This window comes from Perissodus microlepis, chromosome 23 (genome assembly GCF_051167445.1).
Source record: "Perissodus microlepis isolate ML-2025 ecotype Zambia chromosome 23, ASM5116744v1, whole genome shotgun sequence".
Taxonomy (NCBI): Eukaryota; Metazoa; Chordata; class Actinopteri; order Cichliformes; family Cichlidae; genus Perissodus; species Perissodus microlepis.
The window spans coordinates 42,490,467-42,502,871 of NC_140482.1; the positions used below are offsets into that span (position 1 = coordinate 42,490,467).

General features: G+C 42.3%; 1 protein-coding gene across 1 annotated transcript; it reads right to left on the minus strand.

The window, feature by feature from the left end:
- nexn (nexilin (F actin binding protein)) lies at positions 1-7,444 on the minus strand. Its single transcript, XM_084922127.1, has 12 exons — positions 7,087-7,444; positions 6,789-6,986; positions 5,891-5,975; positions 5,662-5,810; positions 3,397-3,597; positions 3,132-3,305; positions 2,535-2,717; positions 2,024-2,215; positions 1,184-1,378; positions 852-1,073; positions 566-751; positions 1-483 (listed from the first exon to the last, which is right to left on the minus strand). The coding sequence occupies exons 1-12, from the start codon at positions 7,402-7,404 to the stop codon at positions 103-105; spliced, it is 2,484 nt and encodes an 827-aa protein (XP_084778253.1). The 5' UTR covers positions 7,405-7,444; the 3' UTR covers positions 1-102.
- Positions 7,445-12,405: the final 4,961 nt, after the last annotated feature.

A 12,405-nucleotide genomic window follows, 5' to 3' on the forward strand; every position in this document is an offset into this window, starting at 1 on the left:
CAGAAGAACGGTTATCCAACTCGCCGTCTGGCAGAGTCTACGAGGAAAAGGAGCATGCGATCCACTTCGTGAAGAGAGGTTCATATCCAGACGGGCATGCAATCACACCAAGGTGGTCTTACTTTCTATTGTGAGGATGCAGGTACTTGCTGCCGTGCCTCTGCTGTTCACGGCCTTGCACATGTACTCTCCCTCGTCCTCGGGGAAGGTCTCCGGCAGGTAGAGGCAGTATGTCTCTCCTCTCTCTATGTACTGATAGTCCTCACAATCTTGAAGCACCTCCCCCTCAAACCACCAGGTCACCTCTGGCTTTGGTTCCCCGGTGATCTTTACGGTGAACCGAACTGGCTCAGAATCTACCACCGACTGGTTTTTGAGGGGCTTTTTAAACCACGGGGCCCCTGACCTGGCGTGATCCTCCTCATCTTCGTAAGCCGCAGAGCCGTTAATGATGCTGCCCTCGTCCTCCACGTCATCATCCTTCTGCAAACAGAGGACAAAACAATCACAAAAAGTTGCTCGTTTGTTATCTCGGTGCAGTTTGTCATGAAAATGGAAGATTTACTTTTTGGAGCGCGGCATCAATCTCCTGCTGCTCAAACTGCATCCTCTGCAGTTTCTGCTCCTCTATCCTCCTCCGTTCCTCCTCCTCTCTTGCTTTGGCCATCTGCTCAAAGCGGGCTCGCATGTCCACTTTCTGTTTGAACGGTGACTCTTCGGCCCTCGCTGGAGTCGTTTCCTGGTCCTCATCCTCCGGAAAAAACAAAAACTTGTAATACATGCTGCCAAGATCATCTTCCATTGATATGAAAAAAAAAACCCCACTTACATGTGCTATAAAGTGCTCTTACCTCCTGGAACCGCTCAGCTTCTCTCTCCTTAATTTCATCATCGATGGCCTTCCTCTTGGCTCTCTCCATCTCGATCTTCTTCTGAATCTCCTCCTCAGTCAGCTGCTTGATCTTCTCAAACTTGGACTTGAGGCTTTTGGCCTGAATGGAGCCGGTTCTCTTGAGCTTAGTGAGCTCTTCGTACTCTTTGCTTACAACATCCGAGCTTTCATTTATTTCTTCCTGTAACGATATTTGGAACACAACTTTAAACATTTAGTCACATTTTTCTGTAAAACACGCTGTCGACTCGACTGGCTGTTGTCTGATATTTTCAGCTGCTCGAGACTGACCTCGCCCATCTCTTGTCTGAGTTGTTCGAATTCCTGCTTCTCTTGCTCCATTTTCTTTTTGCGCTCCTCTGCCTTGCGTCTCCTCTCAGCTTCCTCCTTCTCTTTCAGCAGCTCTTCAAAGTTGATCTCCAGTTTCCTGGGGTGCAGGGCTTCCTGAGACTCGCTCTTTACCATCCCTTCGTCCTCATCTAGTACCTAAACACACAAGCACCCACAAAAGTGTTTCAGTATTTTAATGTTTAATGAAATCCTGCAGCAGTGACGTCTTCAATTTGCAAAAGCAATTGCAAATCTAAAGCATTACAAATATTAGATAAACAGCTGCATGCAAAAAAAACCCAAGCTGCATCGTCTGGAGGCCACTGTGTCCTTGTATGTGTAGGGAACACATTGATAATAAGACTCTTGGAGTAAAAATAATTTATACTATATTTGAAACTGAAAATCTCTTACTGTTTCATCTCCAAATGCAGAGTTTTCCTGATCCAGACCAGGGCTCTTGATGAAATAATTGAGACAAGGAAACAGCAGTGCAGTTGTAGCCCATCATTACTGATGTGCAGCATGAATCTATTACAGTCAACACTTCTGCAGGGTCACTTAAAGAAGGTGTTGGCTTAATCCACTGATGCTGAATGAAACTGTGTTTGATTGTTTTACAAATATCGTAAAACTGCTTTTTATGCATGTTTTCCTGCTCTGTAACCAGAGAGCTGAGCAGCAAAGCAGCAGCAAATCAACTTGAGGCTTTAACAGCACAAAAAAGCTGTAACACATTAGTGATCAGTCCAATACATGCAGACTGTGCAACGCTTTTGTCACCAAGTGATGGACATTTACCATGCTCTTGCGGGCCTCAGCAAACAGCCTCTTTTCCTCCTCCAGTCTCCTCTTAGCCTCCTCCTCTGCCCTTTTCTGCTCTTCCTCTCTCCTCTGGCGTTCCAGCTCCTCAAAGCTGACACATATCTTCCCAGGCTCACTGCCCTCCAGGTTCAGCAAGGCCATCAGCACCTCGTCATCCTCGTCTACAAGCTGAGTGAAAACCCAACAGTGCAAAGACCACATTAATGTCTGCCTGGTTTTAAAAAAGCAGTTGATCTCACCGCCTGTACACACAGTAAAGGCAGCTTAGCTCTGCACAGAAAGCTCGATAATTATCCAGACTAGTTTGTTTCACTAACCAGGCCAACCAGCTGCTGACTAGAGTGTAACATTCAGTTGGCAGATGATCGCTTCCTCACGCACAAAATTTCAATCTACACTTTTAAGGCAAACAAATTCATTGATATAATCAACAGATATGTATCCACTGAGAGAAATGTTTTGTATTAAATGCAGATTTAATATTGACCATGCTTTTCCTGGCTTCAGCAAAAGCTCTTCTCTCCTCCTCCATCCGTCTCTTGGCCTCTTCCTCTGCTTTCTTGCGCTCTTCCTCTACCCTTTGTCTCTCCAGCTCTTCAAAGCTCAGTCTCAGTTTTCCTGGGCGAAACTCCTCCTTGTCTTCCTGTCCTGTGCTTTCCTCGTCTTCTTCCTGATGAGACACAAACATATCGCAAACGTGATTAGGCCATCTTCACAACACAAACGTGATTTGGAAGCGCAAACGCAAATCCCCTAAAGTTGTTTTTATGAGATGTTAATCCCAGGAGGACTTCTGAAATATTTTCACATGGCTCGTGATTTATATCTTTCTTGAAATAACTGTACACTGGAAGATGATGGCAGTCAGAAGGAAGGTTGTTATATCCGTCTGTAGATATGTATGTGTGGCTTTTCTCTGGTACCGCCCTAAGCTTGCATAGAGGAGGGTTGCAAAGCGACATGCAGATGTACAGCAACTATGGGAATGCTAAAGCTGCTGAAGCGCACTTGTTGCCTTCATGAGATCTGCCAGTGAATCGCACATGTACAAAAGCTATGCTTGCTGTTTTGCAGTCATGTGTACCATTCCCAGCCTGGCCTCCTCAAAAGCTTTCTTCTCCTCTAGCAGGCGGCGTTTGGCTTCCTCCTCAGCTTGCTTCCTCCTCTGCTCCTGCCTTTCTTTCTCCAGCTCCTCAAATGTCAGTTTCAGCTTTCCAGGAGTCACTTGAACCTTATCGGAAGCTTTCTCCTCTTCATCCTAATGCAAAAGAATGCAAGAAAGCAGACCTGTGGCTGTAAAACACAATATCTCCTGTTAACACTGCGTTCACATTGATATCTTCATTTACCTGTTGATTAACTGAGCGTCTCTTCACTTCCCGGAAGGAGCGCTTGTTTTCGTCGTAGCGTCTTTTTTTCTCCTCTTCTGCCTTCCTTTTTAGCTCCTCCTCTCGATTCTTCTCCATGTCTTCAAAATTCACTTTGATTTTGCCGGGAGGTCGTGACGGCTTCGCCGGGACCACACGCACCAGGATTGTGTCATCTCCTTCCTAAAAAGTAAAAATAGCCGATAATCACGGTCTAAAGAATTCACAACAACAATATCATCACAGTTTATATTAAAGCAAATGTGACGAGTCAGATATGTTTGTTTACTGTGGGTGTTTTGTCTTTCTGGCAAACTCAAAGGGAACACAAAGAAACTGTGATTCACATTATTATTATTATTATTACTATTATTATTACTATTATTATTATTATTACTATTACTATTATTACTACTACTATTATTATTATTATTACTATTATTATTATTATTATTATTATTATTATTACTATTATTACTACTACTATTATTATTATTATTACTATTATTATTATTATTACTATTACTATTATTACTACTACTATTATTATTATTATTACTATTATTATTATTATTATTATTATTATTATTATTATTACTATTATTACTACTACTATTATTATTATTATTACTATTATTATTATTATTATTATTACTATTATTACTACTACTATTATTATTATTATTACTATTATTATTATTATTACTATTATTATTATTATTATTATTATTATTATTATTATTATTATTATTACTATTATTACTACTACTATTATTATTATTATTACTATTATTATTATTATTATTATTACTATTATTACTACTACTATTATTATTACTACTACTACTATTATTATTATTACTATTATTATTATTACTATTATTATTATTATTATTATTACTATTATTACTACTACTATTATTATTATTATTACTATTATTATTACTATTATTATTACTATTATTACTACTACTACTATTATTACTACTACTACTATTATTATTATTACTATTATTATTATTACTATTATTCTTATTATTCTTATTATTATTATTATTACTACTACTACTACTATTATTATTATTATTATCATGTGTGTTGTCTGCAGCACTGAGAGAGCAAACCTCCCACGTTCACTGGGACTGTGTGGGTAGGGAGCGGCTCTGCAGTTCGCAGTAGGTCAGTGTACGGGTGTCAGTCTAAGATAGCATCAGTCACAGCAGGGAAGGCTAGAGCTAATTCTGTCTGTGGGAGGTGTGGGAAACAGCTGCCAGTCATCTGCTGTCTACACCTGGCAGCTCTGTTCCAGCTGTTTCCAGATCAGTGCATTCCTATATGTGAACAGGCTCTTTTTCATGGTGTGATCTGACGCGTCATTGTCTTATGTGGTCAACGAGGCACAAAGGAAACAGTTAAAACAGCAGTCAGGGGTCAGAGTAGCTTTTTAGACAAGCTTTGAAGAAACTGTGACTTGACTTCATGATCTGATCTTTACCATAATCAGGGCCCCACATACACGTAATTGTGTTACATACGTACAAAGTAAAATGGAATCTGTTCACTGGTACAGATTCAGTCGAGATATTTGAATAAGCAAACATTTCAGTTACACTCAAAGTTATTGTTTCAAGTTTATGAGGACAAAATATCTTTTGGGTTTGTTTGTTTTTCCGATTGCGTTTCAGTGAAAGCAACAATGTTACGCTCCTGGTCTTTCACATCCCAGAGGAGAGGCTCAGTGTTATTAGTGATGACTAAGGCAGAGCTTTGCAGCCACATTCAAAGTTTCAAACTGAATAAAAGTCCCATTTTCAGACAGCATTGTGAACCTTATTGCTTTGCTAAGGCAGCAGAATCAGGGAAAGAAGTAGTGCACTGCTGCTTGTAATTGCCAATTTGGCACGAGATCACTGACGTAACCATTTCCAAGAACTGCACCGTCTGAATGTATAAGAAGCCTGAAAGTGGACTAATTGGAAATCTCCGTCTGATTTAGCTTGAATCGTTTTCCTGCATAGTGAGGTTAAATGTGTGCCAGCAGTTCACAGACTGGTCATGTTAGCAATGCTACTGGTGGATTCAGACCTACATCCAGTCTGTGCCAACTCTTTGGATCTCAAATGCCAATTACAACTCATCCGAGAGGCAGCTGAGGATTAATCATTACAGTAGTAACCACACTGGTTCATCGCAGCCTCTCAAACACCAAAACACACTTTGTTTTTGCTTGAGCCCAGGTTCACTGACCTCAGCGGCTTTTTGAGCCAGTTCTTTCTGGATTTTGGCTTTCTCCAGCTTATCCTGGGCCTCCCTCTTCTTCCTCTCTTCCTCCATCCTCTTCCTCTCCTCCTCTTGTCTTTGTTTTTCCATTTCTGCAAACTTCCCCTTCACGCTACCTGAGGATTTCACAAAGCGAGACACAAGCCTTAAGCCTCGTCTTCCTCCCGGACAGTCATCGTTCATTACCATCCCTTACCTTTGATTTTGGGGACGTAAGATTTTTCCACCTTCGCTGGCTTCACCTCCTCTTCCTCATCACTGGAAGCAAGCAGTTCTTTTATCTGTGATCGAGCAGATAGAAAGTGTGACGAGGTGAGGTTACGGTTTAGCTGGGATCATCTCCTTTGCCACTCAGGAGCCATGCTGGTCCCAGCAAGAACACGAGCCTAATCCCTGCTAATAGCAGGGTCATGTGGCTTGCAGCAGGCCTCTGATTGGCCCGTCGTGTTGTTGAACAGATAGGGGATGAGTGCAGGTGTCCGAGCCTGGCCAGCTACGGCACAGCAGTACACAGGAAGGCCGTTTTGTCTGAGTGCCTGATAATCACGTAACACCGTATCACTGCAGTCGATTAGGAAGAAAGGCTTAACCCTGGAATTCTTGATCTCTGACATTCTCAGTGGGACTGATGTCTGCTTTTTTCTAATGGATTAATGACGTTTTGGTGATATATTAAATCAATTTAAAGCAATTTACCATCGTGGACTAATCTGATTAGTTGATCACTGGATTCAAACGTTTCGGGCATCGTTCATGCTGTTTCACTATCACGTGACCCACTGGATATTTGACATATGGTGAAAGTGGTGAGAAAGTTGTTCAGTGCACGACTGTTTCAGTGCATATTAATATGGTTAAAGATGGCTTTTTACAAAAGGTCACTTTAACAACAAGCACAGGCCAGTTTGACTGAAAATGAGCTCATATCTACAACGTTTAGCAGGTTAATGCATGAGATGTGACAGATGTGACAGATGTGTCGGTGCAGTGTAAAAAATGAGTTCTCTCACAAACCGCAGTCTCTGTCACGGCGCCATGCCTCATCATGCCATGCAGATCACAGTGGGAGGTTAGTGGGGTTATCAGTCTTTGACCTGCTGCTTCCTGCGATGCCACTCTCTCTCCTTGATGTATTGCTCCTTCCTCTTCTGCTGCTCCTCCCTGTTCCTCTGCCTGCTGCGCTCCTCCCTGGCCTTCTGCATGGCCTCAAATTTGCTCGTCACGTTCTCCTTGTCTTTGTTGAGCTTTGGCACGTAGCTTCTTGCCACCAGCTTTCTGGATCTGAGGAGTTTCTGTGGTTTAACAGTCGAAAAAATGATGAGTTCGTTGATGTAACTGTGGGAAAAAATGGTACCAGAAATGTAAAGATGCTGCCAGTGTTTTTCATCTCACCTCTTTTTTGAATGCCACATCAGAAATGTTCTGGTCTTCATTTGTTTCAGGCTCTTCCTCCTCCTCGTCCTCGTCCTTCTGTGAAACACCATTAACATCTCCCGAGCTCTCGTTTTGCCCTTTCTTTTCTTTGTGCTCCAGGCCGTTCACGTGTGTCTTGTCGGTCTCATTGCTCGCTGTTTCATTCCTGCCACGAGGTTTCTGATCTTCTGTGGATGCTCTCTCACCTCTACCCTCGACGTCATTGGCTGTCACATCGCTTTCTTTATCCTCCACGTCGTGGGCATCTACAGCTGCCACGTGCGCCACCTCAGTCATGTTTGTACCACAGTGACAGGCCGACAAACACACTCTGTTTAAAGTTCTTCACCTGCAAAGCACACAAGTCACGGTTCAAACACTGATGACCAGCCAACCTTGCTTTTTTATTCCACCAAACGTGTTTTTAAGAATCTGCTGTTAAACACACAAAGACACGACTCACTCATCGACACAGCAGAATAAAAGCTTAAAACTAAACTGACAGATACATGCTAGGATGAGTTTGTTAACCTTTGCTGTGTAGTGCCGCACATAAGTGCTCCCTTTAGCCGACAACATGGCAGACTACATTAATTTTACATGATTAAAATCCTAATTTTAAAGTTTTTTTTATTAATCTGTGTTTTGAATCAATCATTTTAATACCATTTCTATCTTTGTCTGATTTTATTTTTCATCCTTTAGCTGAATATCAACGTAGCACTTTACTGTCGTTTTGCTACATTTCGCAGTTACTGTCTGTCTGCATTGTCACATTTTTACCACTGCAAACAGAGCCGTTACTCAGTATCTGGAGAAAGAGTGCAATGGAAGCTTGCCGGCCCCTATTTATAGCCCACTTGTGGCTCTAGGGCATGTGATCGTGACTATTTCTGATGACTGATAGGCAGTTGGACACAGCTCAAGCTGGCACCCACATGTCGCCCCACAGACCCTCGACAAAATGGCCAAACTGAGAGCAGGACAACTGGATGAATGAGAGCTGTTTGGACTGTTAGTCACCCCACACTAAAACTGTTGCTGTGTATCAGCGTCCCCAAATACCTTTCAGACTCAGATATGAAGATCTCACTGTGACCCGGCACAGCTAATCAGAAGCTCTGCCATTGAACCAACAGTCAACACACTGAGGCGGATCACTGTAGGCCTCACAGGTGGGCTCAGCCCGACTTCAGAAGTATTTGAAGCACTTTTACATTATAGCAGAGTGTGGCTAATTGAAGCAATTATAGTTATCAATTCAGTCCAAGCATGATTTTAGGCCTACAACACACTGCTGGAGGCAGGGCATCTGGTAGGTTGTAGCTTGATTTAGGGACGGCTGATTTGATTTTCCACCCTCATTTTAAGAGGTGAATGGGTGACAGTGTTTGCTGCCCTTTGTGGATCTTCACGCCATATTCTGACTGTTTAAATTCCAATTTAGAGGTTTTTTTGAAAGAAATCCATTATAAATCTATTGCTGCTGATAAATAAAAAGAACCTGCTTTGTAATAAATACTCTCATTATTTAAACAAACGCTAGTGTGATTTCTGTGCACAGCTGGCAAAATCATGCCATAAAAGCCTGATTCTAACCTCAGTCACGTTTAAAACTATTATTAAGCAGTGAAGCTAGAGCCACACTAATGAGCATGGGTAAACCCGCAGTAACCAACGAGTTGGTTAATCCTAATTCAGGGTGTAGGTAAATAATCTAAAAACCACACACTTTGGTCTTTTCAAATCCCCCCTCGTGCCACAGAATTATGAAACCAGACTTTACCTCTTCAGTGCTTTCGTCCTCCTGCTTTGATTGATTTTCTTTCTTATTCCTCTGGGAAGCCACAAAACTTAAAGTGAGACCAAGCGGAACAATGCGAGGAGCGACCGCTTCCACCCACTCGACTGGCTTCTGGTTGCTGGTTGCCTGTTGGTGAGCAGTTTCCTTAAAAGTACCGTTACTTTCTAGCGGATACTGCATTCCGCGCGCGCCTGCTGCAGGTTCAGCTGTTCAGCCCCGCACGCGCTCCCACACACATGCACGCGCACCGGCGCACGGCCCTATCCCGGTCATTTACTCACAGCTGCACAAATAATCTCGAAGCCTTTCTTTTTAATAAAATAAATACAGTAATTGTTTTGGAGGATTTCTGGCTACAGACACAGCGTTACTTTTGTCAGATTATTATTTATGTATTTATGAAAAGATCGTTACAAAAGTGTAATTAGCGAGCAAATTGTTGCTGTGATTTTATACCAATGACAACACATGGATAGGTTATCATTTTTGTGCAGTTTTTCGGTTTTTATTAATTTGTCTGATTAACGTTTTTGTTTTGTTTTGTTTTTAGAATGAACAAAATGAGTACCTTGCATCATCATCATCATCATCATCATTATTGTTGTTGTTGTTGTTGTTGTTAACCAAGGACGCACTGCTGAGATAAGAGCAGCTCGTTTGGACTGTTTGGTAGAACTGGAGTCTAAATGCAGACAGATTATAATTATCTGCTCGTTATCCAGTTCAGCGCAGATTCAGGACTTATCAGTTCAGAGGGACAGCAGCTTGCCCTTTCGTTTTTTCTAAAATGACCTAGATGTCGCTGTCAGTATGCTATGCAGTGACAGTTGGTGCTGACATTGTTGTGCCAACACAAATCCAGTTGTTCAGTGTGCCACATGCGCTCAGAAACCAGGCATCTGTTTAACTTATCTTAAGTCAAATAACTGAATAACAGCTCCACGGTAGTGCTGATAAGCCTTCTTCTTTAAACTGAGGTGACAAAGTGTTTCTCTCACTGTAGATGGATGTAAATAGAAACCTGGCTGCAGACAGCCCGCTCTAATGCCCCCATGCACAGCTGCTGACTCACTGACCACACAGGCATCCGGCAGAAAGTGCACAAAGTTAAGTCCCCATTCAAGCACTCCAGGAATGTTGCAGACAGTTTTTGAGAGGCTGCACACAAAAGGCTCTGCTGATCATGCTGCTCAATTGTCAAAGCTTTGGTCATATCCACTTTTTGGACATGCCAAAAATGTAGGAAAGCTTCATGATTCTAGCAATTACACTGTGACTATGTGAGAGGTGTTGATATTTTGGACCCCCCCCCCCAAACTGAAGAGCTAAAACCCGGGCTAGTGTTGCACTTCTAAGTGAAACATGAGAGTCACGGTGCCTCTGCAAAAGAAAGAAAGCTCGAGGAGTCCTTTGAGGAAACAACATTAAGACTGTTTGAAAGCTGTTGTGTTAACTCGTTCGGTGCACACAATTCAACAAAAGTGCCCAGTGTAGATAATAAACACAGAGAGTTTGCCAAGGTCACTACACGTCTTCAAGCAGGCATCGAACTTTGGATTGTTGTATCTGTGTCTCGACTTTGACTGATGTTTGCATTTGAATGATCACATGGACTTCAGATGTTCGTTGCACTTCCTGCAACGAATTAAAGCATTAGCTGGTCAGGGGTACTGTTCAGTGAGCTCTCGGGGCACTGGGGTCGTGGTCCTCCTCTGTTTCCGAGCCCGGTGGGGTATTAGGGACAACAAGGGGACTGCTTTAAATAGCACCACAGCTGTGGAAACCAATCAGCACTGCAAGGACAGCTAACCTGAGTCAGACTGGGCCTTAGCATCAGCTGCTGCAGCACAACAACTCAGACTCCCCTATGGATATTTCATGGTGGTACAGCCCGCGCCCCCACGCTGAAACCCCTGTGAAGTGGCTCACCGGGTCAAAACTGTGCCATGTGCTGCTGAATGGACACACCTGTCCACACCTCTAGCAAAGGTACACATAACTTATGAGCAAATTTCAAACCACATAACCAAGCAGTCAATAGAAAAGGACAGCGCTATGTGACATGCTCATGAGCTCAGCAAAAGGAAAAAAAACCATCAAATCTTTTATGTCTCTTTTCATTTAAGTCACTTATAAACAGGCTGATTCACACAGGCAGGACTTGGAACAGTTAAAACACATTTCAGCGACCCTCTGATTCTTCCCATCCACGCCTCATATAAAATATAATCCTCTGACACTCGGTCATGATGAAGCTCAGCCATGTCGGAGCTGTCTGTGTATTCTCACTCTAGTATTTTGAAGGACTTTATTTGGTGTTTGTGCCAAAAGAGTCATAATTGTGTGTCTATTAAAGTGAAGCAATCCTTCTTCCTGAGCAGACAGGCCAGTCCAGTGGCATGCAATCATGATACAAAGTTGTGCTTTGGAAACAGTCAAAAGGCAAACGGAAAGTAACAAAGTGTGATCATGAGCAACAGCCTGCTCGGGCCCAGAGCAGTACTAATCTGCAGGTTGAGCTGGATGATTGCATTTTTAGAAGAAATTGCTGTGTTCTGGCCAGACTTGGCAATGCACTGTAGGACATGAACTCTGTGATGCCTCTGCCTTTTCTCCAGCCTACATAGTTAAATGAGATCAAATTAGGTGGTCCGGAAAGAACAGAACAACCCTTTATCAGCTGAGACATGAACAGATGTTTGTGCTGTTTTCAGAAGAACAAGCAGACTGTTGTTCAGCTCGTGCCCCCTTGTGTCTAAATCAGAATAATCAGAATGAATGCTTGTTAGCATCCGTGTTTGTTTTGTTGTTGTTTTTTTAACAGTTTCTCTCTTGAACTACATTATAACTAATTTGGGTTAATGTTACATACAAATAACATGAGATCAATGTGGTTTTATTTGGCTCTTCTATGTTAAAGTAGGGACTTAGAACATTTCCGTAATAATGATTCAAAACAGCCCAAAGTTCAAATATTCCAGTCATCTGATAACAGGCACTGGCTTCCACTCTGCACCACTGGCTTGGTGACAACCCTCCGAGGGACGGTTATTATGGTACTACCCATGACTGGACACAATATCTTAACAAGGACAGATTTATATGTAATCGTGCATCAGTCAGCAGCTGGTCTCATGGCTTGTGTACATTTATTACCTGAAATCATGAGGAAAGCTGGTTTATCCTCCTGTGCTGTTAAACAAATTAAACCTTGTGTACATTTTTCTTTTCCAGACCTTCATCGAGGCGCCTTCCTGTCAGCGTGGATGCAGAATATGAGCGTCTCTCACTGCCCCCTAGTGGAAACAAAGGGAAAATACCAGTGACAGTCCTGACCGTAAAATGAAAGACAAGAAATATATCATGTGAGCTGGTGACTTATTATAAATATTCATTATTCTGCACTTGATGTCTTTATGCTTCAGTTTAAGGGTTGTTCAACGACCTGAGCAAACTAAGAAACTCATTATGATGTGTTGAGCTGAAGCCCCTTC

Coding starts and splice junctions, on each gene's coding strand:
- nexn (XM_084922127.1), bottom strand. CDS start 7,404: ATGACTGAGGTGGCGCACGTGGCAGCTGTAGATGCCCACGACGTGGAG. Junction 2,718..3,131: donor AGGAGGCCAGGCTGGGAATG/GTACACATGACT, acceptor GTGTCTCATCAG/GAAGAAGACGAGGAAAGCAC. Junction 484..565: donor TTGATGCCGCGCTCCAAAAA/GTAAATCTTCCA, acceptor CTCTGTTTGCAG/AAGGATGATGACGTGGAGGA.